The sequence below is a fragment of the Drosophila gunungcola genome, chromosome 3R, assembly GCF_025200985.1.
Source record: "Drosophila gunungcola strain Sukarami chromosome 3R, Dgunungcola_SK_2, whole genome shotgun sequence".
NCBI lineage: Eukaryota > Metazoa > Arthropoda > Insecta > Diptera > Drosophilidae > Drosophila > Drosophila gunungcola.
Window position 1 is genome coordinate 15597064 of NC_069139.1, and position 23479 is coordinate 15620542.

A 23479-nucleotide genomic window follows, 5' to 3' on the forward strand; every position below is an offset into this window, starting at 1 on the left:
TATTAAACCTATTTTAATTACATACAAATCATATATGAATGATGAATTTCTTAAAATATAGTTTAATCTTTGGTTAAATGAAATTATCGCAATATAATTTAATTATTGAAAATTTTTTTTTATTTTGAATAAATCGTGTTTTATTTGAGTTTCTCAAGAGAATCAATACTGAGTTCTATAAAAAAAACAACAAAAATTTAAACTTACTAATTGCTTAGTGTATTTTTACTTGTTAAAAATCTTTTCTTTTAATAATGATTAATTGTATCTTAGCTGCAAAGCCTTATAGAAAGATTTTTTAAGTTAGGCAAACATTTTCTTCAGTGCAGTTTCCTTGGTTTCCCTTCCCAGGTTCTATTTCCCCGCAACCCCCAGTAGGTAGCCCAATACCTCTCCCTACAAATTGTAGGTTTCCATCCCCATCCGACTTCCACACGGCACTTGTCTGGCAAGTTTGACTTAAGTGCAGTTTTAACGCTGCTTTGTCCGTTTGGCAAGGGCCACGAACTACCGCTACGGCTCTGGATACGAGTGGGGATACTGAAGCAATTACTGGAGTAGGATGATAAGGGTATATATGGGGATACGGTTACGGATCTGTTTGCCCGCTCTGTAAGCACTGCGAACGTGTAAACTGCAGGTGTTTGGCATTTGAGTTACGTGCGCACGCACCAAATTTGGAAAGTATTTGCAGTGGTGTGGGGCTTTTGGGTGGTATTTTTGGTTCGCCTTGTGGGTCCAGGGATAAGCCGACACAGGAGTGCATATAATTAATTGTCAGCTGCTGAATGCAGTACATTCATCCCCAAAGTTATGGCAAATCTGTGAGCGTCACATCGTAATCCATCATAACAGGGGAATTACAACGAGGAGGAGGCTGAATTATCGGGATGGGAAGTGCCCACATAATAGGTAAGTCACATTATGAGGAGTACACATATATTTTTCTGATAAAGTTGCTTGTTAAAATGGGAATGGTTGCAGATTCAATTAATGTTAAATTGATTTTTACCTCTTATGTAAACATAAATTAAATAAATAATAAAATAAATTCATTGCCGGCCATCGGGAGTTGTTCTAGGGAATGTCTATCTAGCCTAGACGCCAGCTAATGGCCCGATAGAAAGAAGCACTCATCCACAGCATCCACAAGACGAGGCCTTCAGCGACGAGTGGCAAGTGGCATGTGGCACTCACTTCTGGTGCTGCACCGAGTGTCATCCGCCGGACATGGAAACACCAATTAGGGCGGTGGGATCATTGTTGTGCGACAATTAAACCGAGGGAGAATGGGACAGCTGTTTGATGGATTTGGCCAGCAAACAAACCGACTAACAGGCAGATGGGCGAGGGAAGGTCTTCGCTTTGTGGAACGTGCCGCTGCAACGCGGGTAACTCATAATGCAACCGACGATGAACTGCAACCATTGTGATCAGTGTTGCCCCACTGAAGTTAACAAAGGCCAAATAAAGCACTCAAAATTCCTAAAAAAAAAGGTTGTCAACAAAGTTGTATGGCGACAAGCCTCGTTGTAATGCAAATTAATACTTTAAACCAATTCTTTAATGGTTATTTTCCTCAGATAAATTTTTGACTACAATGCTTTGTTTTGAAGTGTGTTATTTTATTTAGGCAAAACACTACTATTAAATATTTAAATACTAATTACAAATACTTTTAAAGGCTTACAAAAATAAAAATGTAGGTAAAATATGAAATAAATAAGAATCTACGAATGTTGTAGCCGATAATCGCATAACAAAACATGTCATTGTGTAATATAAGCAATTACGGTTTTTTTTAGCGAATTCTTTTCAAACTATATCATTATTATGTTTTTATTTATATTTGACTTTCAAATCATTTGGATTCCCTCTGCAAGTAATCCCAACACTGCTGGGTATTCAAGATCCTGTTGCATTTGTCCTAGACCCTTCTAAATGCAATCAGTTTGAGTGCTTTGATATATTGGCCAGTGCCGCAAAAGAAAGCGTGTCTCGCACTTCCATGGGAGCTTGGACTCTACGATGGTGCCATGTGACACTCGGATTTTGCCTCATTTGGCAGCCGTTCACGTCGTAGCATCAAACACCACCCACCAACTACAACCCACCCTACTTCACCCAATCATCCTGAGAAACTTAATTTCAAGTCGTGGCAAGTTAAGAAATAACCCGACAAATGTCATAATCATCATGGCTTACACACAAACAAATTGTGTGACTAAAAATCATTTTAAAATTTATACTACAAGTTCAAGAAAAACATGTAAACTAAATTGTCATTTATAGTAAAGTTTAAAGAAATACCTTATAATGCCATTGCTATGCACAAGAGTTTTAAAGAAGAACAAAATGAACCCAAGTTATATTAAAGCCAACTGTATTATTACCCTTAACGTTCTGAAAAAATACAGCAATGTTGGTTCAACCATTAATAAAAACAAGATGAAAATAGTGCCTAAAATTAAATCAATCAAAAATTTGAAATAGCATAAACAATTTAAGGTACTAATTTGGTTTCAGTTCCCAACTTTTGCAGCACATAATTAAGGAATGCTGTTTTTTGGGTGTAAGTGAACCAGACCACACCTAAAAGGACTTGGAGTTGGCCAACACCTGAGGTACACTTATGGCACACAGCCTCATTGGCATTGAAATTGGCAGTGGTAGAGAGTGGCATTAGCATTCCTTACAGCCAGCCAGCCGGCAGATAACAAAAACATGCACAACAATTGCCTCGAGACGGGAATGATGATGCCGATTTCGAGAGTCGATGGCTGGGTATACCTATGAGGTGGTAAGATTGCACCCCGACCAACGCAGACATATGGCAGCTTGTTTGCCTCGTCGTGGATGGATTCAGCGATTTTATGGCAGGCACTTGCCGCCTGAATGTGCGGACATGCGGATGTGCGGATGTGCGGGTGTGTGTGTGTGCCGGCAAATAAACACATTTTCAAGCTCAATGCCATTCGGGCCAAAGGCGAAAGGCAGCAGAAGGAGCAACAATACAGAGCGCTGAGAACAAAGCCAAACAGAAAACAGCAACAGAAACCGGCACAGAAATAGAAATGGAAAAGAACTGGCCGATGCAACATAAGCGGAGGAGGGGGATAGCACACCTCCTACTCCTCCTGGTCATGCACTGACAGAAATCGGTAGTTAGACAAAATTATTTTACATATCTTGTACCCATACGTAATATTCAGCAGCACCTTTGTCTTGCTGTTTGATAATATTAAAGCCAGGGTTTTCCTTGAATTAAATGAAAAGGTGCCAATATCTAAAGAATCCACTAAAATTATACTATAGTTTACATTTTAATAAAATGAAAGTGTGTCGATGTAAAAAAAAGCAACAAAACCATACCATACCGTTTGTCAAAATCAAAACAGTGTCTTTGGTAAACCGTTTCTAAAACATTAATAAAATTGTTATTAAAGGCCATTTACAAAGTTTGGGATACTAACTTAACTTGTCCCTAAATTTTTTTTTATTTTAACTAAAATTTCAAAACCATTAAATATTTAAAACACACAGTACTGCCAAAGTTTTTTTTTAGTTTTCTTATAATGCTTGGTCAGAGCTTAGCGCACATACGTTCCAGCCTAGCTATCGATTTTCGCACAGTGTACAGGGGTTTCCGCCTCTGCTGCTGCCTGCCAGCGGGCATATAATGAAGTTTCACAATCTCGCTGCAGCCTTGTGGGTGTGAGTGGGTTTCCCAGCGTCTGTGTGTGGGTGGTGCTGAGTTTTCCCAGCGAGGGTGTGTTTATGTGTGGCTGGGCGAGAAGCTCAAGTGTGATTACATGGGCCATGTTCGTTGGCATCGAGTGTTTGTGGCATAATATTATTGTTTTTGTGCTCGCGTGTGAAATCAAACTCAATGCAAGGCAATGCGATGCATTGGCAAAAGGATTAAAAGGATACGCCAGGAATAGGAGCAGGGACATGTGGACTGCAGAAATGGAGGGCAGGACCAAAGGACAGGACTGCACTGCACGTGCATGACGCTCGAGGATTGTTCGACCCGCATCGTGGCACCCACTTTTCCTCTCTGGCTTTTCCATTTTCCCAGTCGAGTTCATAGTTATCTGCAAGTTCGATTCGACAGCTTGTAGATGTAAACAGATACATAAAACAGTGGGCTAGTAACACAAAATCTATATCGACTTTCGGAATTCGTTGTAGGAAAAACATATGTTTAATACAAAAGCTTAAGCATAAAAAGAAACCCTTTCTTAACACCGAATAAAACAAAGTATATATTGCTGGTTCTCTGCTTTTCTGAGGTCCTTTTTGGAAATAATGTTACTGGTTTTGGGATTCTTAAATACATAGGTTTTTGTATTAAGTATATGACTTAATCTAGTGAAATTAAGGTTAGGAATAATTAAATTTTATCTAAGATATATTTAATAATAGTAACAAATAGTAATGATTGTTGTTTCTAATAGATAAAAAAGGTAGTGTATTTTATAAATATTACTTTTGTAATAATGGTATTTGTTATTTTTATAACTAATAAGGTTAATGGTAAATTTAGTTTTTATTCAGTTTGAACAGAAACAATTTACTTTTATAACTAACACTCGATTGGTTACATGTTTAGTTAAACAATTATATAACAAACTCCTTCCGTGCTTGTCCCTTAAATTATAATGATTGTGATAGTACTTAAGGTGTTAATTGCCCATGGTATTCCATTGTAATCTTTATCTCCTAATCCCTCATACCGAACCATATTTAGATCCCACACTTCCTGAAGGTGCTGCCAAAGAAAATGAAACCATAACGAGTCCTCATCATTGTCGGTTGTCGGCAGCTTCCGTTCAGCTTCCCAAAGGGCGGATCCAGCCACAACCAAGGATATATTCTGTGGATGGGAGGACAACTCCTGCAGACTCACCCGATGGCATCTGTTTCAGCACTTGCACCGCAAAAACACCCTGGAACAATAACAAAAACAATAATAACCGAAAGAGCAACAAGGCTAACTTCAAGGAACCGTACTACTGTTATTTGACTTTTAACTTTTATTGCTTTATGTAGTTTAGATAAACGTTTGCGGCATGCCATAAATATGCAGCATGTTGGGCCACAGCGAAGAAAACAAACAGCGGCAACAAAAACAGCGCTAGCAACAACAAGGGAATGCCAAAGGGATTCCGGTCAAAAAGAAAACATACATGAGGCTTAAATCCTAAAATGGAAATACTCTTTCAAAATTATTACATAAAACTAAGAATTTCTGTTCTTTTGTTTAAGCCTCAGCCAAAAATGTCTAACGAAGTAATTATCTTATACTTTATAAAACAAAACATTATTAAATTATTTTAGAATCCTTATTCAAAACGTGTTTTTTAAATACTTGTTAAATTATTCAAACAAAAACAATAAAACTATGTATTTCTGCTGTAAAAATTTCATGGATATAATTTATATAGAAGAAAAACGTTTAAAATGTTGTTTGGACTTTTATGAACCGAGTGGTTCAAAAAGGGATCAGACTGAAGGCCGTCTAAAACTTACGATTTTTGTTCTAAACCAAAATCTAAATACTCAATGAAAGAGTATAGACAACTCAACTGGGAAAAATACTGGTAAGTGGGATGTTGAAACCGAACTCGACGCTTGTCTGCTGATGGCCTTCGATGATAGACAATCGGCAGACAGACAAATGGACGAAATGGGGGCCAGACGGGCTAAACTATTTCTGATTTATGCTGTAAGTTACAATCAGCAACTTTCAACTGGCAACTTATGTACTTGCCACTTTTGCACTTGACTTTGTGGCCCGACATTGTCTTGCGGCAATTTGTCGGGGATTCCCAAACTCTCTGCTTGGCACGCTCCATATGAGGGCTCAAGTTGATGGTTACTTTCCTTTCGGTCCAAACTTTAACCAGCGAAAGTTTTAATTAATTTCACACGCCCGAACTTAACTTGCGCATCTAATTACAGGAGCAAGGTGTAAATAAGGGGAGGTTTGATGGGTAGATGGGGGTAATGTGTCTGTGGCCAACCATCATTATCGCGAGTATCATAAAATGCTGAAAGCAAAAGGCAAACAAACAGCAGCTGCAGCCACAAAGTATGCAACACGTTCACATACGATTAAAGGGGGCTGTGGTGAAAAATTGGTGTAGGTGTTGGGGTTAGAAGGTTGAAATATTCAGCAAAAAGCAAACAAATATCGGTTCTAACATTTAATGCGGGCCTCAAATTACACAGCTTAAATATTACAATACTTTGTATAAATTGGATAATAAATGCCTGGAAAATATTACAACATTTGAATTTAGACTTTTTAATTTAATTTAAAAACGCTTTAAATCGTTGAAAATGAATAATAAGATAGTAAAAATAATTAGGGTTTTTTAACATATTTAAATTTGTGAAAAAATAATAATATGTATTTTACGGTACAAATAGAATTTGTACCAAATATTTACTTTTTATTATAAAATGTAATACGGACATATAAAAGTGATTCTCTTTTGAGCTACTTTTTCCAATCAAGCCTAATTCATGTGTATTATTCAATTTCGGTGGATAACAAATACTATTATCAAATTCCTTGCGAGTGTCCTATGATATAAGCTTCGGTCCACAAAGTACCTGGTACATTGGCACATTTCGGGTGCATTTGAAAATCCGCTTAAATGGCAACCGAAACGGAACGAACCAAACCAAACCACGTACGCCTCAAATCGACAAAGGCTTTCCCACTCCTTCGATTCAAGCACACCTCCGTCCGACATGGAGTCAAACACCTGCGAAATTGAATGAGAAATATCCATTCTGTGTGCGTTGTGTATATTTTCCGGGTGTGCGAGTGAGTTGTTGTTTGGCTTTCAAACTTACTCCCACCGTATAGTCCCCACCTACCATGATTATTTTAGAACTCCGAACATAGTTGGCAAAAAACAATTTTATTTCATCAAAAGAATTTTAAGCAATACAAAAGGATTTTCAATGCAAGAACTGCATCTTGTTTATTTTTTTTTATATTTCGAAAAAAATTCAATTTGGTTGGTGTTGTAGAAATATTTTGCGGCACCTTTAAGTTATTTTTTTCCACTAAAAAACGTAAAACTTAGGTGTATGAAGTGCTGCCTTCCTATTCATTCATTCATTTTTGTGCAAAAATTAAATGAGAAAATCAATATTAGAAAAGAAATTGGCCTTTGATGAACGAATATATTTTTTGACTTGCCCCCTTTTTTAATTCAGTGAAAATAATACTATTAATGAAATGTAACTTAATCTCGGTGCTTCTTTAAATTTTGTCAGTTGTCGGTCTTTAGCAAAGAGACCCCAAAAAATGCACACGCAACTACTTTTGCGGCGAAATTTTAAATTAAAACCAAACTTTGCTCATCAGTCTGGAGAAGCATAAAATGCAGCGCACGAGGTGCTGTTGTGATTCGGCATATATCTATTTTTGTGCTGGATGTTTTTTGGTTTTTACGCCATCATAAAGCATCAAATGTCAGGAGCAGTCGCAGTCAACAACAACGCACAATTTCAAAGTTTGAATTGAGCTGCGTCTGGACGGCGCGTTTCACTTGGAGTTGTACATGTTTGTCTAGCGATTTTGTTTGCAATAGTCGAGGTTAGTCCCCAGATTCTGGAGTCCCCTGGTATCGTCATCAGCGGACTGAGACGAAGAAAACAATAATACGATGGGAAATTATTTAGCGCCCTTACATGATTCATTCAAGCTCGTGCTTATCCGCGAACTCGAGCATGTGGGTGATCCACAATACATACATAATCCACATACATACACTAGAAACTTAAAGGTTTATAAATTCCTAAAATTAATACGAATAAACTTATTTTTTTTTCTTACTAAAAATTTCTTACTGTTTTTGAGAAAACTGGGACATTAACGTATAAATTTAGAGAAATTATATAATTTAATAGTGTTAGAAATGCATTGACTCATGTATAAAAAAATGCATTGTTAATGTTAAAATATTTTTATGTATTTAAAACAATTTTTACAATATGCAAATAATAATTTAATTTTTTTCTAAGTGTAAATGAAATAAAAAAATTTCATTTGAGGGCAATATTAATTTTGTGTTTTCTTGCTATTTAGTTTTGATTCTCCTGCCGTTCATTGAGCGTCGTTTGCGTTATGGATTGGAAACCGATTTTAAAATTCCTAAGCAACTTCGAAATCAATCTTTTCCTGCTGATACCCTTTGGAATTATGATGTCGTTGGCACTGGTGTGCTTTTGCTATCACTGTCATCAGTGTGCTCATGATCGTCGAAGAGCGCGGATCGAAAACCGGGTAGTTCCTTTGCCTCTAAACCGATTGTCGATTAGTCCCGGGTGCTCCATAGTCGCTAGCACCAAATTGACTCATAGTCGGAACAGCGCAGACAACTATTAAATTTATTAATTCGTGAGTTGTTTTTAAAGAGTTTATCAAGCGTGCTGTGACATACACTTATGGCAAACATGTTAAAACTTTTATCAGCTTAATTTTGTTTTTAAACACAATTTACGAATTTAATTTACTTACCATTGATTCAGTGCTTTAAGTAGATATGATATACTTGTATATAAATGACCTATACTAAATGCCAAAAGTGGAAATCGAGCTTTGGACTTTAAGTGAAATATAAGAATTTTCATTTTTTTATATTTCAGGTGCAACATTATGACTGTTAGCCAGATTCATATGTCCTATTTTATCTGCGGACCAGTGTTTATAGCAATGGTCTTCATATATTTATACTACTGTTATCTTAATGTCCGCGAGTGTAGGAGATCTCGGGGTCGGGAGGCCCGGTACCCTTCACTTGACGATATCTCTGAGGAACGAGTAGAAGTTTATTGACAAAGCGAAATTAATTCAATGTGAGTCACTGCACACAGAAAAAAACTCAATCTTAATGAAAATTAGCGGTTAACTAAGACCCAGTCATTCAGGTAATTGATTGAAATCATTTGAAATGGAACATCGTAAATATATTAGTACATTAATCCTAAAATGTAAGTACATAAGAAACAGCAATAATAAGTACACGTTTATCACCAAAAAAAAAGAACCAAAATTTTGGGGTATTTTTTGCTGTACAAGAATGCGGCAAGTTTTCTTATCTTTTATTAATAAGTAATAATAATATACTGTTATATTTGTTCAAATGATCTGGTTTTTCTTAATTATCATATCCAAAATAGTTTTAAGTCCAACATTTTTAATTGTGTAGATAAAAATGAGAGACATACCAGAAGCATTCTAAATTTTTTACTATTAGTATTTATATAAAGAATTAGAAAATAATATTATTTAAAAAATGTTTAAAAAAATATATTTGGTAGATATTTATAATGTATTGGCTGCCGGCTTTATTAACTTATTTGTGTATTTAATATGTACTTTTGTATCTTGAGCGGAACAAATTTGTAAGTGTAAAAAATATATATATATATTTTATATAAGCAATATATTTTAGTTTCAGTCAGTTCAGCCCTTTGTTTTCAAAAGCTGTTATGAATAATTTAGTTTGTATTGCAATACCAGTTTTTTTATTTGTCTCCTTTTAAAGCGCTCCCATAAAAAGAGTTGGGTGTTATCTATCCCGTGGCCCAGTAATAAAATATTTGATGAGTTCATGGGAAGTACGAAGTACCTTTAAGTACAGCTAAAGGTAAGAACGTGATGTCTGTGGGTGTATGTTTGGTTAAGAGTTTCCGCTTGTTGTTGGTTGCTTACGACGGGTCATAAATTTAGCCAAAAACTTGGCGATGCATCTTCGCTGACGTTTCCTTTCACGACCTGCAAAATTTAGAGGTGCACGGCGGTTTTGATGGCCCTCAGTGGCAGAACGAGTTGCGCTAATAAATGACATTTTCATTCGCCTAACGGCTACGAAGTTGTCCCAGGTAATAAGGAAAATTAAATTGATTGAATTAAAACGGCCAAAAGTTGAAAGTGAACTTTATAAAGCTTATGTTTATGGAAATTAGTTATGATATGTTATTTGATAATTGCGGTATATGATTACTTATATTTTGATATTACAATTTTTTTTTCTAATAAGGGAAATCAACATTTTTTAATTACCGTGTATAAAAGCAACAAGGGGAAACGTAAATACAGTCGAGCAAGCGAATTCCATTGAGATATTGTGGCAGACGACTTGTTGGTTTTGAATACTCCGAAAAAAATGTATACATTGTAGCAATCTTGTATACTATAATCTTGTAATCCACAAAACAATATTACTTTGTTATAATCACTTTTCTATTTTCTATTTTTAGAATATTATTCGGAAAATAAATTTGTTACAATTAATTAACTTCATAATTTTCAATCTTCAATAAATAAAATATTTATTTTTCGTTATTCTCAATCGAAGTTTTCAATTTCAATGCTGAAGTTGTCGTTTAAGTTTAACTCACACAAAAATTAGTCAGCAACTTATTCCCCTCAAAATGTGAAAACCAAATGCAAATCCAATTGAATTAGTCAACTTTATTTTCTCATCATTTTGGGTAACTTTTAAGCAATAGCCATGCATATATATTCTTTATTATGGGACCCATTCAGCCAATGACTGCTGCTGCTGATGCTGCTGTCTCCCTTCTAGCCAAATTGAAACGCTAAAATAATTTACGGCTCAACTGACCAGCTTCGGCTGCTCCTTCGGATGCTGCAGCAGTGTCCTGCCGTCTCCTTGATGGCTGGCACGTTAAATGCCATCGAAATGCTCCCAGTTGGAAAATTAGTTTAAAAATACGTTCGTACGGCAAAGGATGCCTTGGTACCCTGTGGCTGCTGCTCATCTTTGTACCCTAGCACTGTAGCAATGGTTAATTAAGTTTTGGAAATATTTTAGTTTAGCTGCACTCTAATTCAAAATTTATTTATTTTTTTAATTACTACAAAATAGCTAAATAATAAGTTTAACATTTTAATACTATTGGATTTATTTTTAATAATCAATTACTTTAAGCAGATGTAAAGTTCTTAAGCAGTTTATAAGATAATAAATGTATACAATATATAAAACGTTTGAAAAAAACAATCGTAGTTTTTCTAAGGGTATTCTGTCCATTTAACTTTTCTTCGTTTTTGTGCAAAAGCACGCGACTTGCGTTCATGGTCGCATAAAAATTCACTTAGTTCAACTTCTCGCCCACCCCTTTCATTTTAGCCAAGTTGTCCGGAGAAAAAAAAAAAATGAGCGACGAAAAAGAATATTCGGAAGACTGCTGCCCAATAAAATGCTCATGTTTTACAATTTTATTAGGTGACGCGAGCTCATCAAATATTTAAATAAAACGATACATTTGCCGCTCCTTTTTCATTGTGCGCTTCGTTTAAGTAATTGCGTTTTAGTGGACATATGTCTTACATTAAAAGAGGGGGTCCCTAAATCATTAATGCTTATCTGGCGACCATAAATTAAGGCATTAGCCGTCGTCCTTCCTTCGAATTGCATCGAACTGTTTGCATTGCGACCGTGGCACTTGGCCGTGCAGCTGCTGCCGCCAAATGTGGGATTTACACTGCGGCCGGGCTAAACCGCAATCGAAGTCGCCCCCTTAAACAGATAAATGCCCCTCCAAATGTATGCCCCAAACTTTCTGATCATTAATTGTCCAGAAGAAGTGTGCGTGTGGTTCAAATTTAGGTGGACATTTTTACGCATGCACCAAAAAGTTATATTCTTAATTTTTAAAATTGTAAAAAGAATTTTAACTTAGTATAATATTTCGATTTTTCAAGCAGAAAATTTTCTTTCTGTTATATATTAAATTGTCGAAATATGAAATTCTAATTAAAAGAACTGAACATGTAATTTTTTAAACACAACATTTATTTCTTTCTTTACATATAAAATTAAAAAAATTAAATTCTTATTAAAGAACTGAACATCTATACAAATATTAATTTTTAATTCGTAAATTACAGTGTTAATATTTCCAATACATGTAAAAACAATTTTACATTGCTCTGGTAGTGTCTAGTGTCTAAAAATAGTTATCAGTGCACTTTCATTGGCATTGTTTGATTTAGTCGCCGAGCAAAGTACTTTTGCACTTGAAACTTTTGGGGATTGAGGCAATCGACGAGGCGGCGGAGACACTCGTCGGGAAAATGTTTTGGCTGCCCAAAGAAACGGCACTCGTCCTGAAAACCACCTTTATTCCCAGCGCCTTGGCGCACTTTGTTTGCTAATGAGCCAATTTAGTTGCATTGAACGCAATTGCATCGTGTGTGTGTGAGTGTGTGTGCGTTTAGTCTGGCCGTCGATACTTGAAACTTGGCCAATACGTTTGGGCCAACTGGCGTTTTGAGGCCGAGGCTGGTTGCTTTGAAATGTTAAGTGGATATGCGACCGTCAGAGAATGGCAGCTGTAGCTGTGATGGGTAGCACATTTGAGATTCGTTTTTTGGTTTGGACGTTTCTGTTCTTAGACTTAAATGTAAGTATTTCATCCATTTAATTTGTTTATGTATACACTTAAAATACACACAGCAGTTATTTTGAACAGAATATGTAACTTGCCTAGTGCTTCTTATGCATAATGGACATCAGATATTTGCGACAGGCGTCCATCGAATGGCGATTCAGATAGGAAATCTGATTAAAATACTTTCCGCACTGTCCGCACTGATGCTGCCACTCGTGGTGGCCCATGGTGCGCATATGGGATCGTAGATTGGATCTAAAAATATATAATAATAATTTGTTAAGACTAGCAAATTTTATGTATATAATATATATTTTATATATAATATTTAATATTTATATACAACATAATAAATGTATACAGTTGAAAATTATGTTTTTATTATTATTGGTCAATGTATTTCAAATCAAAATAAAAAATTTGTTTAGAACATTCTATTTGTGTGTTAGTTATAACGCAGCTTAAAGAATTTGTAAACAAAAGAATGTTCAGAAATGTCACCTTGAATTCTTTATATTCGATTTTTGTTTTTGACCTTTTTTATATTTTTAAGGACTGTTGGTACCCACCGATCGGCAAAGGACTTCTGGCAACTCCATTCGGGACATACAAAGGGTCTTTCGCCGGTGTGAGTCCTTATGTGGGCGATCAGCGTCCAGGAGTGATCAAATTTCTTGACACATTCGCTGCATTCAAACTGCTCACCCAATTGCTTGAAATGTCTCTTCACTGCCTGCTTTTTGGGCTGCAATGGTACTTGTTTCACCAAAAGTTTAGGAGGCTCAGGCAGATTAGCTAAAAAAGGTACTCTTCGAATTAATTTCGACCGAGATTCATTCTTTTTGCCACAATTACTCTTTGAGGGTTCAACCAAGACTGTAATAATGCCAACTCTGGCACCCTCATTCGTTTTCGGCATTGCCTCAATATTTTCGCCATGCAGTTTTAGTTCCCAAATGGTATGACTGACCAAGTTAGCTCTCCGAAATTAGTTGAATTGCCATCAGTTGGAAGCCCAGGCGTTCCTCCATTTCCCTTCTGACCACAATGGGTATATCATCGCCCTGACGCCAATCACTACTGGGTTCCCTACTGCCATAAAGATAGGTTATCTTTGCATTGATTTTGGGCTCGGATTTTGTGGTACTTCTGATGTTATTACTTTTTGGCCTGGGCATCGGTGGCATATTTGGTATGGCTTGAAAAAAAACTGTTCATTTATGTGAGATTTTTTCGATGATTTCAAGTTAAACAAAAACCTTACCGTCATAACGTGCGTAGAAGCGGTCCTGTTTGCCATTATAGCGATCCGATAAAAAGCTGCGGAAAATGTTAGGCATGATTAGGCTGAATACACCTCACAACTGAGCTGCCTTAGAAATTCCTCGAATTTACAGGCTCTGAAAAGTCAGTCAGCTAGAGAGTGGCCTGCTCTGATTTCAATTGATGCTGCCTACTCGATTGGAAATTACACTTTAAGGCTTAGGATTGAGCCGGTATTAACTTGTGCACTGACAAAATTTTCTTTTTCCTGCTTTTTTTTTCAAAAAAAATGAAGCGTAATTTTGGCTATAAAATTAGGCGTAAATTTGGCAATTTTAGTACATATATAATACATATTTTGCCACTAGAATTTTGTAATACAAGTCAAACACAGTTATAAATAAATTTATAGTACTGCGTTTGCATCTATGAAAAAATTCATAAAACACCTTTACAAAATATTCTTTATTAAACAAATAATTTAATTTATATATTTATTTAAATTATAACCAAATAAACTTGAACTCTTTTGGTGTATTATATTTAAATGTAGTAAATTAAAGTATGTTTCCAAAATGAATGTTTTTCATTAGTAACTTTTAACTGCGGATCGACTTTCAACCTATTTAATTTAAGCGACTGCTCTTGATTGTCGAAGGTGAAGTAACAGACAGCTTTTAAAGACCTGGCCACCAGTGGCCTTAATCGGGAAACTCAAGACGGAGGACTTAAACAATTTTCTTGTTAAAATTTTTGCACTCGAAACCGGAACTCCTCGTGAAGAAAGAGAGGGGTAGCGAATGCTTGAAAGAGAGGGGGCTAGTGGCCGGGCAATAAACAAGGCACGAATGTGTTGAGCAATAAAATTAGTTGGCTTGGGCAATGTACGTTCTTGTGTGTGTGTGTGTGTGTGTGTGTGTGTGTGTATGTGTGTTTGCTTAAGACATGCAAAGACGTTTTGCAATTTGCCTGTAATCCTGTTGTGCCAAAAGCACCCGAAACCACCCACTTAACCACTTAACCACCCAACCACCCACATCCTTGAACTCGCTTTAAGGACTATTCCGTTGCAGCTCCTTCGGTAAGCACTTAAGTCCCAGCTCTATTGTGGGGAACTTTTCAATTGTTCGACAGTTCGCAGCGTTTATTTATTTGCATTTTTTATTTGCCGTTTTTGAGTGTGTTTTGTAATAAAAGCCGGAAGAGAGAACATTTATGGCACCATCCGCACTCCCGAAAAACCTCCTCCCACTTCCGATTTCGAAAACGACTTGTACCAACAGCTTTATTGCATTTATTTGGCACTTTATTACCGCCAGCTCGTTGTTCGGCTGTTAAATGGCCAAAAGGACCACAAAATATTGGGCCAGCAAATTACTTGGGTCATTTCGAAGTGCCTCAATCTCGACTACAGTGCGTTTCATGGCTGCAGACTCCTTTCTATAAGTAAAAAGTGTTCTAAATAATACCTTAGCATTAATATAAATCCTAGATATAAAACAAGATTCACCTATTTTATTTAATTGGTCAGCCAGAATTTATTATATGTTTTTATAAATTGATGTGCTTAAAATATACAATAATCACATCATTATATGTGGAATTTTGAAACGCACTGCACTCAATCATCAAAAACAATAAGGGAGACAACAATCAAAGGAAAATTGTTTGCAGCTAAACATTAATTCGTTTCGACAACAGCAAATTTGCTGTTCATTTCTCTGTCTCCATAAATAGTTCATAACTGTGGACCAAACAAATGACATTTTTCATAAACTTATATTTGCAGTGGCAAATGTGTGTGGGGTGTATCTTCGTGTTTTGCCCCGACGACAAAATCGCATAAATGCTTTCGACTGCCAAACAAAAGCCTGGCATAAAGCAGGACTCCAATGCTTTTGCAATGGAGTTGCAGTTCCCTCCTCTCTGTTTATTTGTGTATGTCAGTTGGACTATTAAAAATCTATTTCAAGTACACAAACATCGAAATTGTGTTTGTCTGCCACTGCCGAGCTCTTTATGGCAGTTGAAAGCATTTTATTGCGAACTCTTGGGCAGCAACTAAAGCTAGTAATACGTTCTATTCCCACTCGGATGGGGAATTAAATATGCACGTACGACAAATGAGATTTCTGTTTCCTTTTTTGCTCACATACTTTTTGTATAAATTTCTCCGCATATCTTTAATTTGGGTATGCCACATCGTGGGATATCAACAATGGTGGGCAAATGAGATGTCGGAAAAAGTTAATTATATTTTTAGTTACTACGAAACATAACATTTAACATTGTAACACTTTATTGCTACTGTTAAGGCTCTTTAAATTTACTTTAGGCCCTTTGGAGACAATATGGTCTTTATCATATTTATTAGCTTTGCAACACTGGTTTAGCCTCCGTGTCGCAGCCACGTTGAAGTCACCAATATTGGAATTGGTTATTTTACCTTAATCCAAGGCACGTAAAAGTGTCTTGCAGCTTCTTTTATTGGCGGCCTCCCAGAAGGCCGATGGCTTAGATTGCATTGCAAATTTTGTCATCAACATATAAATGAAGCGTGATGGCTGGCTGTCAATCCTGGGATTCCAGAAAGCCGAAAAACGAGTCACGGCAGAATTTGAACTCCTTTGTGTAAGGAATCACATTTCACTATTTTGCTCAATTTAAAATGTAATTATTTTTGTTTTCCTTTTTGCATCTGGCAACTGGCACCTGGATAAGAATATGGATTTTCGTTGACACTTGCATTTCGCATTTGTACCGAGTTTTTCCTTGAGAAAAGATGTCATAAATAAATACTGTGGTGAATTTACTAAAAACATTTCTGTCATCATCTAATATGCAACAAATCCCAAGCAAATAAAAATGCATAATTTAATCAAATTCTCGTTTTTCAAGCTGCGACAATCGCCTTCAGGCGTTTGGCAATTAAATTTGCATGCCGCAAAGTGTGTGCATCTAAAAAAGTGTCAAATCCCGTTCTACTTGTCCAGTTATTTACTAAAGAATAACACAATTGTTTGCAGCATTTGCGGTCTGACCAATGCCACAGCAGCCTCCCTTCCATCCATTCCATTTTATTCAATTCCCTAGCTCACCTAAGGCTAGAGCATAAACAAACTGCGACACAGCCAAATAGGACTTTATTTCCATGTGTTGGGGAAAATTTGTTAATTTGCGCAAAAGTTTGCATAGTCCGGTCTACGTGTCCGACATAACAATGCAAAAAGAATTGTGGGCAAGGGTAGAAAGGTAGTTGGGTTTAATAGGTTTGGGAACCTGTTAGAACTGTCGTCAGTCCAACGATTTCGCAATTGCCTATGATGAGCCAAAAAAGGGACACAGTGGGCATTTTTTCTTTAATTTTGAAATGTTTAAAGATACTCTAAGTAATTGTTAATATATACAAAACAAACGATACTCTAAGTAATTGTTAATATATACAAAACAGTTACTTAGGTGTCTTAAAAATTTTAATTTATGTGATTGTAAACAAAAATATTAGGCTCTGTTATGAATAAGTAACAAATTGTATCTCTAACATAAAGTCATCCGGTATTACTAACCACTGTAATTCCGTTAAAATTAATTAGAGGAACGTGCACACACCGCACCTTCCTATTTATTTAGTTTATAAATTAAATTTAAGCTGCAAACAAGCAAATTTGCCAAACACGTATCTCCGTTATGGGTCTATTACTTGGCCAGTTGTGTGTTGCCAAGTGTCGAGGCGGCAAATTTGTGCAACGGAATTGTGCCCATAAATAAAATATGGCATTCGACCAACGAAACCACCGGACCACTGGACCACTAGACTCGCTATCTCTGCGGTTAGTCCATGAAATGGCCATGGAGCAAGTAGATTTTTGCTAGCCATTGTCACATGACAAATGCTTGTTGCTCCTGCTTCTGTGCCGACTCCTTTTGCAATTGTTATTATTGTTGGCATTGTTATTGTTGGTACTTTCGGCTATTCAACGAACCATTTGTATGCTGGCCGTGTTTGCTGGCGATGGCGATAAGTCATAGCTGGCACGTACCAAATTTATTTGTTCAAGTTTGTTTCCTTAGCTCTTCGGCAGCAGCTGCGAACCTGTGGCCAAGGATATATGACGAGTGCGGGTGACCCGGGCAATTGCATTAATCGCTTGATAAATTATCATTAACACAGGGATAATTATGCTTACCAAGTGCAAATAAATATTTTTTGATTTAGTTAGAAAAATGTACTCACAAGACACCTTATCGCTGGGTAAATTTTACTTTTACAAATAGCTAAAAAAGGCATTTTTACAAATATTATTATTATTGTATATTTTTTCAAATCCGTATATTTGATATAAATTTTATAGTCATTTACTCAAAAAACTTCCTTGTTAAACGTAAGCCTTAGAAATGTGATTTAGGTGTCATAAGCAGATCAACAAAAATATTTAATTTCTTAGCTGCTGGTCTAATTGTATTTGTGTATAATAAAACAAAACTTGAATAAGCATAATTCCGTCTATACTTATTGCGCAAACATAATTTTGAATCAAGGTTTTTTTCATGTTTTTTATAAAGACCAATTATCAAAGACGACCATAAATACAGCATAGGGTGCCTATGAATGGCAACATAAATAAAGCTAAGAAAAGTTTATTATATTATTAACAGCTTTCTGGGGAAGTCACCGTAGGCAACCATACCCAATAGTTATCAAATAATTGTTTAAGTGAACAAAAATAAAATAAAATAATGAAAAAAAAATGTCAACTTCAATTTTGATTAGTTTTAAATAACTTTTCACTTAAATTCTTCCGTATAGTATATCTTAGAATTATTTCAGTGAAAACAGTTCACTTCGAAGTTAGTTTGTGCACAAAAAAATACTGGTATGCGTACGATTGTGTGTGGTTGTTTATTGCATTGCCCACAGTAAAGAAAACACGCGCCGTATATGCAAATTTAATTTGCACAGTCACACACAGAAAAAGAGCACACACGCGTGCAGAGGCTAGGTCATAGTCACAGTCGTAGCATACTTTTCAAACCCGCAGGGCCTTAAAAAAATGGACTCTAGCCCCTCGCCTGCTCATATTATTTATATGAAAATAATCACACATGCAAATTAATAATTTCATTTCGCTTTGCAGCCGCACATCCAGTTGAAGGTGGCGGACTGTTTTCCTCGTTTTATTGTGCCGACTGAAAAATAAACTTACGGCATCCAAATCAAAAATGTAGACCATAAATAAAATCATACGAGTAAAACGTGGGCCAAAGCCCCGGGATTTCCATCACGGAGAAAGGGGAGGCTTATATAACAATAAATAGATTTTGTTTGGGCAAATCTGTTGCGCATTTGTTTATGCTTATCGGAGCGAATAATTTATGGGCTACCATAAAAATTCGGAATTCGTTCTAGGCTTATTGGCTGGACGACTGACGGCCGATTTATCAATTTTCTACTTTAAAGCTATTTTGTCCGGCTTTTATTTTGTTTGCATTGTAGTCTTTAAACAGCAATAATAACTGTTAATTTACATGCCGCAAGTGTCAACAGGCCGTTGGCCATTTTCACTTACGAGGTCCCAGTTTTTCATTTTTTTTTGTATTGTTGCAACGTCCGTTTTTTTCCAGGGTTTTTTTTCGTGTTCATCGGTTTCATGTTTTTCATGGCCACAAAGTACTCCATAAAATGCATTGGCATGCAAATTATGTTAAGCTCGTGAATTTATAATTTAATGAAGACACTTTATAGCCATAATTGGCCCCCGCTTATCCACTACCCCAAAAAAAATCTCTTATCTCCCAGTTTTCGCGTAATATTGTTGTTAATTAAATAAATGCGATCCAGCGATTGTGTTCATTGCGGTGATTGTATACTTTTTTACATTATTATGGACCATTTTTTGTATTATATATATATATATTTACCATAATTTAATTGCACTTTATTCGCTTTAAAAATATTCGTTGCCTGAAAAGACGCATTGAGAGGTCCTTTTATCTGCCTTGTTGCTTTTGATATCCAGCGTCGAGGATTAAGTCTCATCCGAAATCCGGAGGAAAGGTGAACGAAGAGCGGAACACTTCATCATTTTGTGGAAAAGTTTATACCCAGTCTATTTCGATAAATCTACGCGTGCAGCGGAAACAACATTTGACAGCTTCAAAGGTTTATGTAGCTGTGGAAATGTTATATAAAATTTATTTTAATTTTCATATATAAGGAAATTGCTAGTGCTTGCACATTACGTAAAAAGGGGGTTAAGAGAATGTAACAGTAAAGTTTGCGAAATTATCGAATTATATCAAATTTATGTGTCTTAATCTTCTTGTGTTAATTTTCTAAAATAACTACTTTAATATTTTTTCAGATATTTCGAAAGACTTTGCTGCATGAACGTCCTCAAAAATGTTTTCCACCATGCTTCATTCTTGCGTGTGTTTCAATTAACTTTTTGCCGTGACTCCGAAGATGAGGCGAGTGAAATGAAAATGAAAATGAGAATGCAGCTGAGGCTTCACCTTGTATGATAAGCAGCTTCTTCGCTTGTTTGAACATAAAAATGCGGCGCTTAACATAAATTACGCATCCTGGCAGGTTGAAGACGTGTGGGTATGTGTTCGTGTTCGGTTGTTCAGGTGCGAGACAAGTTAATTGTTAAGTGTTTGCCGACTTGTAGTTTCGTGCAGTGTAGTTGCAACTCCAAGATTAGCAGGCAAACTTTGGCTATCGCTTTTTATGTGTAGGTGGATGATACGGCTCCACAAATTTTGCTTTGGACGGGGAAATTTCCGCAATTTATGTGGCAAGCTTGCCACGATAAGACTCAAAAAACACAGCAGCAGAAGAGACTGTAAATTATAATTGCATATTTTCATATTTTACAATTGACGGCGTCTTCCTTGTTGCGGTTGCTCCTGGAGTTTAATGAGAAATAAAATATCCGCACTTCTTGCTAAGCATTCAAATTCACAAAAACTTTCAAATTGAAAACTATTCAACAGGCACCCAAAAAATTAAAATGTTCCTTGCCTTTGAGCTGATAAAATTTATCTTCGGCGGCTCTTAAAGAGTTTTAATCATTCAAAATAGAAACAACTAATTTACATAAACCTGAAAAGATAATAAGAGTTCAGCACTTTTTAAAAAGCCGTTTTGCATTACAAGTATTTAGACTTTTATGAAACAAATAAATAAAAATAACAAATAAATATTTTCAAAAAATGTTTTTTTTTGTATAATCAATATTTTATTTTATATTATTTTATTTTATTTAAATTGAATACCACATCATTTTGAGTTGAAGCTAGTTTTTTACTTTTTATGTCCGTTTAAATTCCGTTTCATTTACTGAAAATAGTTACTTTAAACCCTCATCGGTAACCTGTCCGTTTGTTATTGCCTTAGTATTTTCCCCACATTGAGGGGTTTAGAAAAAACAGAAGGCCAGGCTGGGAAGCCCTCTTGGCCAAATTCTCTTTCGCCATCTCGGAGCGGCAATGGAAAAACTTTCCAGTCACCTCAGTGCGCACACATTTTTATAAACATCTAATTGGCAAGTGGCATTCAAGGAGTGGCAGGAAAAAAAAGGATTCCATTCGCCAGAGGGCCACTGAATGCCTGACGATTGTTGAAACTCACATCTCCTTGCGGCCAGGTCTCGTTTTTCTGCGGAAATTATTTCACACTTGAAACCATTTTCATGAAATTAGTTTTTCTTTGGCATTGTCAAGGTGGAAATCTCAATTGGCCCAAGGGAAAATGCAGGAAAAGCAAGAAACCCGGGCACGTCGCATCGGAATGAAGCTGCTCCTATATTTCTCGAGAGTTAATTCAAATACAATACGCAAGCCGATTAAAACTTTATGATTTTGGGCACGATTTTCAATTTCGGTTGCGATCCAGAACTGGTGAAAGCATATTCTCTTTATTTACAATTAAAAAAAAGAATATAATGCAAAAAAAAACTCAATTTGGGAACACAGCAAAATTTGTTAAAAAACGTTGAATATCTTTGAAAGGTATTAACAAAATTAAACTTTTAGATCTAAATTGTAAATACCATTGATTAAATTTGTACCTCGAATAAAATCATTGATTTTCTCAACGTGTGCCTTTCATTTCTTGGGATGTAGCATTCTTTTCTAGCCTACGCCTTGGGTTAGTAGACATGAATTCGAATTTTAATTTCCATATCACCTGCCTTCTTCTCTGGAACCTTTGGATTCGGAAATGAAAACTATTGGCGGATGCAGTGAAAGGATTTTTCCAAAAATAAATATTATTTTGAAGGACTTTGGCCTTTGTCTGGATTCTCGGGCCGAGGACTTGGCCCTCAATTGAATTTTGAATAATTTAATTTTGGGACAATTGTCGCATCATTAAGTGAAGTAGCTGCGGCCTCCTGCCCATTAAAACTCCGCCATTCAAGTTAAGAGTCATGTTTAACAGGCCAGCCGCCTTTCTTTGTCTTTCGCAAAAAGCTGCGTGGATTAATTTTCCATTTCGGCAGCAACTAATCCTGTAAACTGTTCAGTCTGGTCGACGTCTAGCTCGCTTTGAAGTAACGCAAAACTTTCCGCTCTTAGCCGGCGAATTTTGTTGGCAATTGTTAAACGCAATTGAATTTATAAGCGGGGCATAATTAAAATTAAGCAGCCGCTGCCAAAGATGAAAGTTTTTGCAAGTGTTGCACTTCCTATTTCCGGAATTCGCTTTTGAGTGGCTTGTAAGTTTGCTGCTATCCGGAAGTGGATAGCCGTGGCGATATTTTCAGCATGCCACTTTAAGCCGACTAGGCTGGATTAAGGACTAAATTTGGTTCCTTAGGAAACGTGTAGCTTTAAATTTTTGTTTACTTTGTAAAAGTAAATATATAAATTAATATAATAATATAAATATAACCATTAATCGCTTAAAAATACATTATGGCAAAAAAACGTTTTTGTATAATCTATTTTTATTATTTTATTACTATTTTTATTGCTTTTTATTCCAATATGTATTTATTCATTTAGTTGGTTATACTTTCTTTCTCTTACTCTTCAATCAGATTTTAGACAAACGACAAATCGTAAAACATTTTTGCCCCCTTAGATATATGTTGTATCTTAATTAAATTGAATTTTAAAACATTGGCGTGCATTTTAGTCTCGCTTTGCACTCTTTAAGAAAACTTTCTATTATATGTAGCCACGTTCTCATTAGGAAATTTTCCAATTCCCAGAATGCATAAACTAATTTAGCTGAAATGTTTTTGCTTACAAATGGGCTGCACATCCCGTCAGAGGATTTCATCACTCCGTCAGTGGAAGCTGCTCGAACTTGGCATGGAAAACAAACGAATTTCTAGAAATCATCGAGTCAGGAGCCCGGCGACGGGATCCGGAAATTCCTCGCACCGCATTACAGGCGACGACAGCCAAATGAGTCGTCGTCCCTGGATAAAGATGTTGAGGCTGACGTGGAAGTGGTTGCCGCATGTGGATGTGAGTGAGTTCCTCCATGATGGAAATGCCAAATGGCTTGTGTCTCTTTATGGGAATTGTTGTTTGTTGTTCTCCTCGGGCTCAGTCTTAGTTTCGGTTTTGTTTTCTGGCGGCTGCTTGTTTAGCTTAGCAGATAAGCAGCTCTACTTAGATTCCGGATTTCTTGCAGAAGGATTTTTTTATGCATGATTCTCGTACATTTTTCATAGTTTTAATATGTTTAAAAAATTTTAAGTTTAGAAAAAAATGCAATTAAAATTAAGTTAATTACATCAAAATAAGGCAA

The 23479-nt window shown here is 36.1% G+C and overlaps 3 protein-coding genes across 3 annotated transcripts; 2 read left to right on the forward strand and 1 right to left on the reverse strand.

Moving 5' to 3' along the window:
* Positions 1 to 8130: 8130 nt before the first annotated feature.
* LOC128266674 (hemotin) lies at positions 8131 to 8413 on the forward strand. Its single transcript, XM_053003348.1, has one exon. The coding sequence runs from the start codon at positions 8153 to 8155 to the stop codon at positions 8411 to 8413; it is 261 nt and encodes an 86-aa protein (XP_052859308.1). The 5' UTR covers positions 8131 to 8152.
* Positions 8414 to 8683: 270 nt separating this feature from the next.
* LOC128266675 (uncharacterized) lies at positions 8684 to 10897 on the forward strand. The gene has a single exon (XM_053003349.1). The coding sequence runs from the start codon at positions 8684 to 8686 to the stop codon at positions 8861 to 8863; it is 180 nt and encodes a 59-aa protein (XP_052859309.1). The 3' UTR covers positions 8864 to 10897.
* A 1624-nt stretch (positions 10898 to 12521) lies between these two features.
* Positions 12522 to 13893, reverse strand: LOC128261402 (zinc finger protein 852). Its single transcript, XM_052995085.1, is given in 4 exon segments — positions 12522 to 12705; positions 13020 to 13426; positions 13428 to 13660; positions 13715 to 13893. Coding segments are annotated over 4 exon segments (876 nt in total). The 5' UTR covers positions 13791 to 13893; the 3' UTR covers positions 12522 to 12545.
* Positions 13894 to 23479: the final 9586 nt, after the last annotated feature.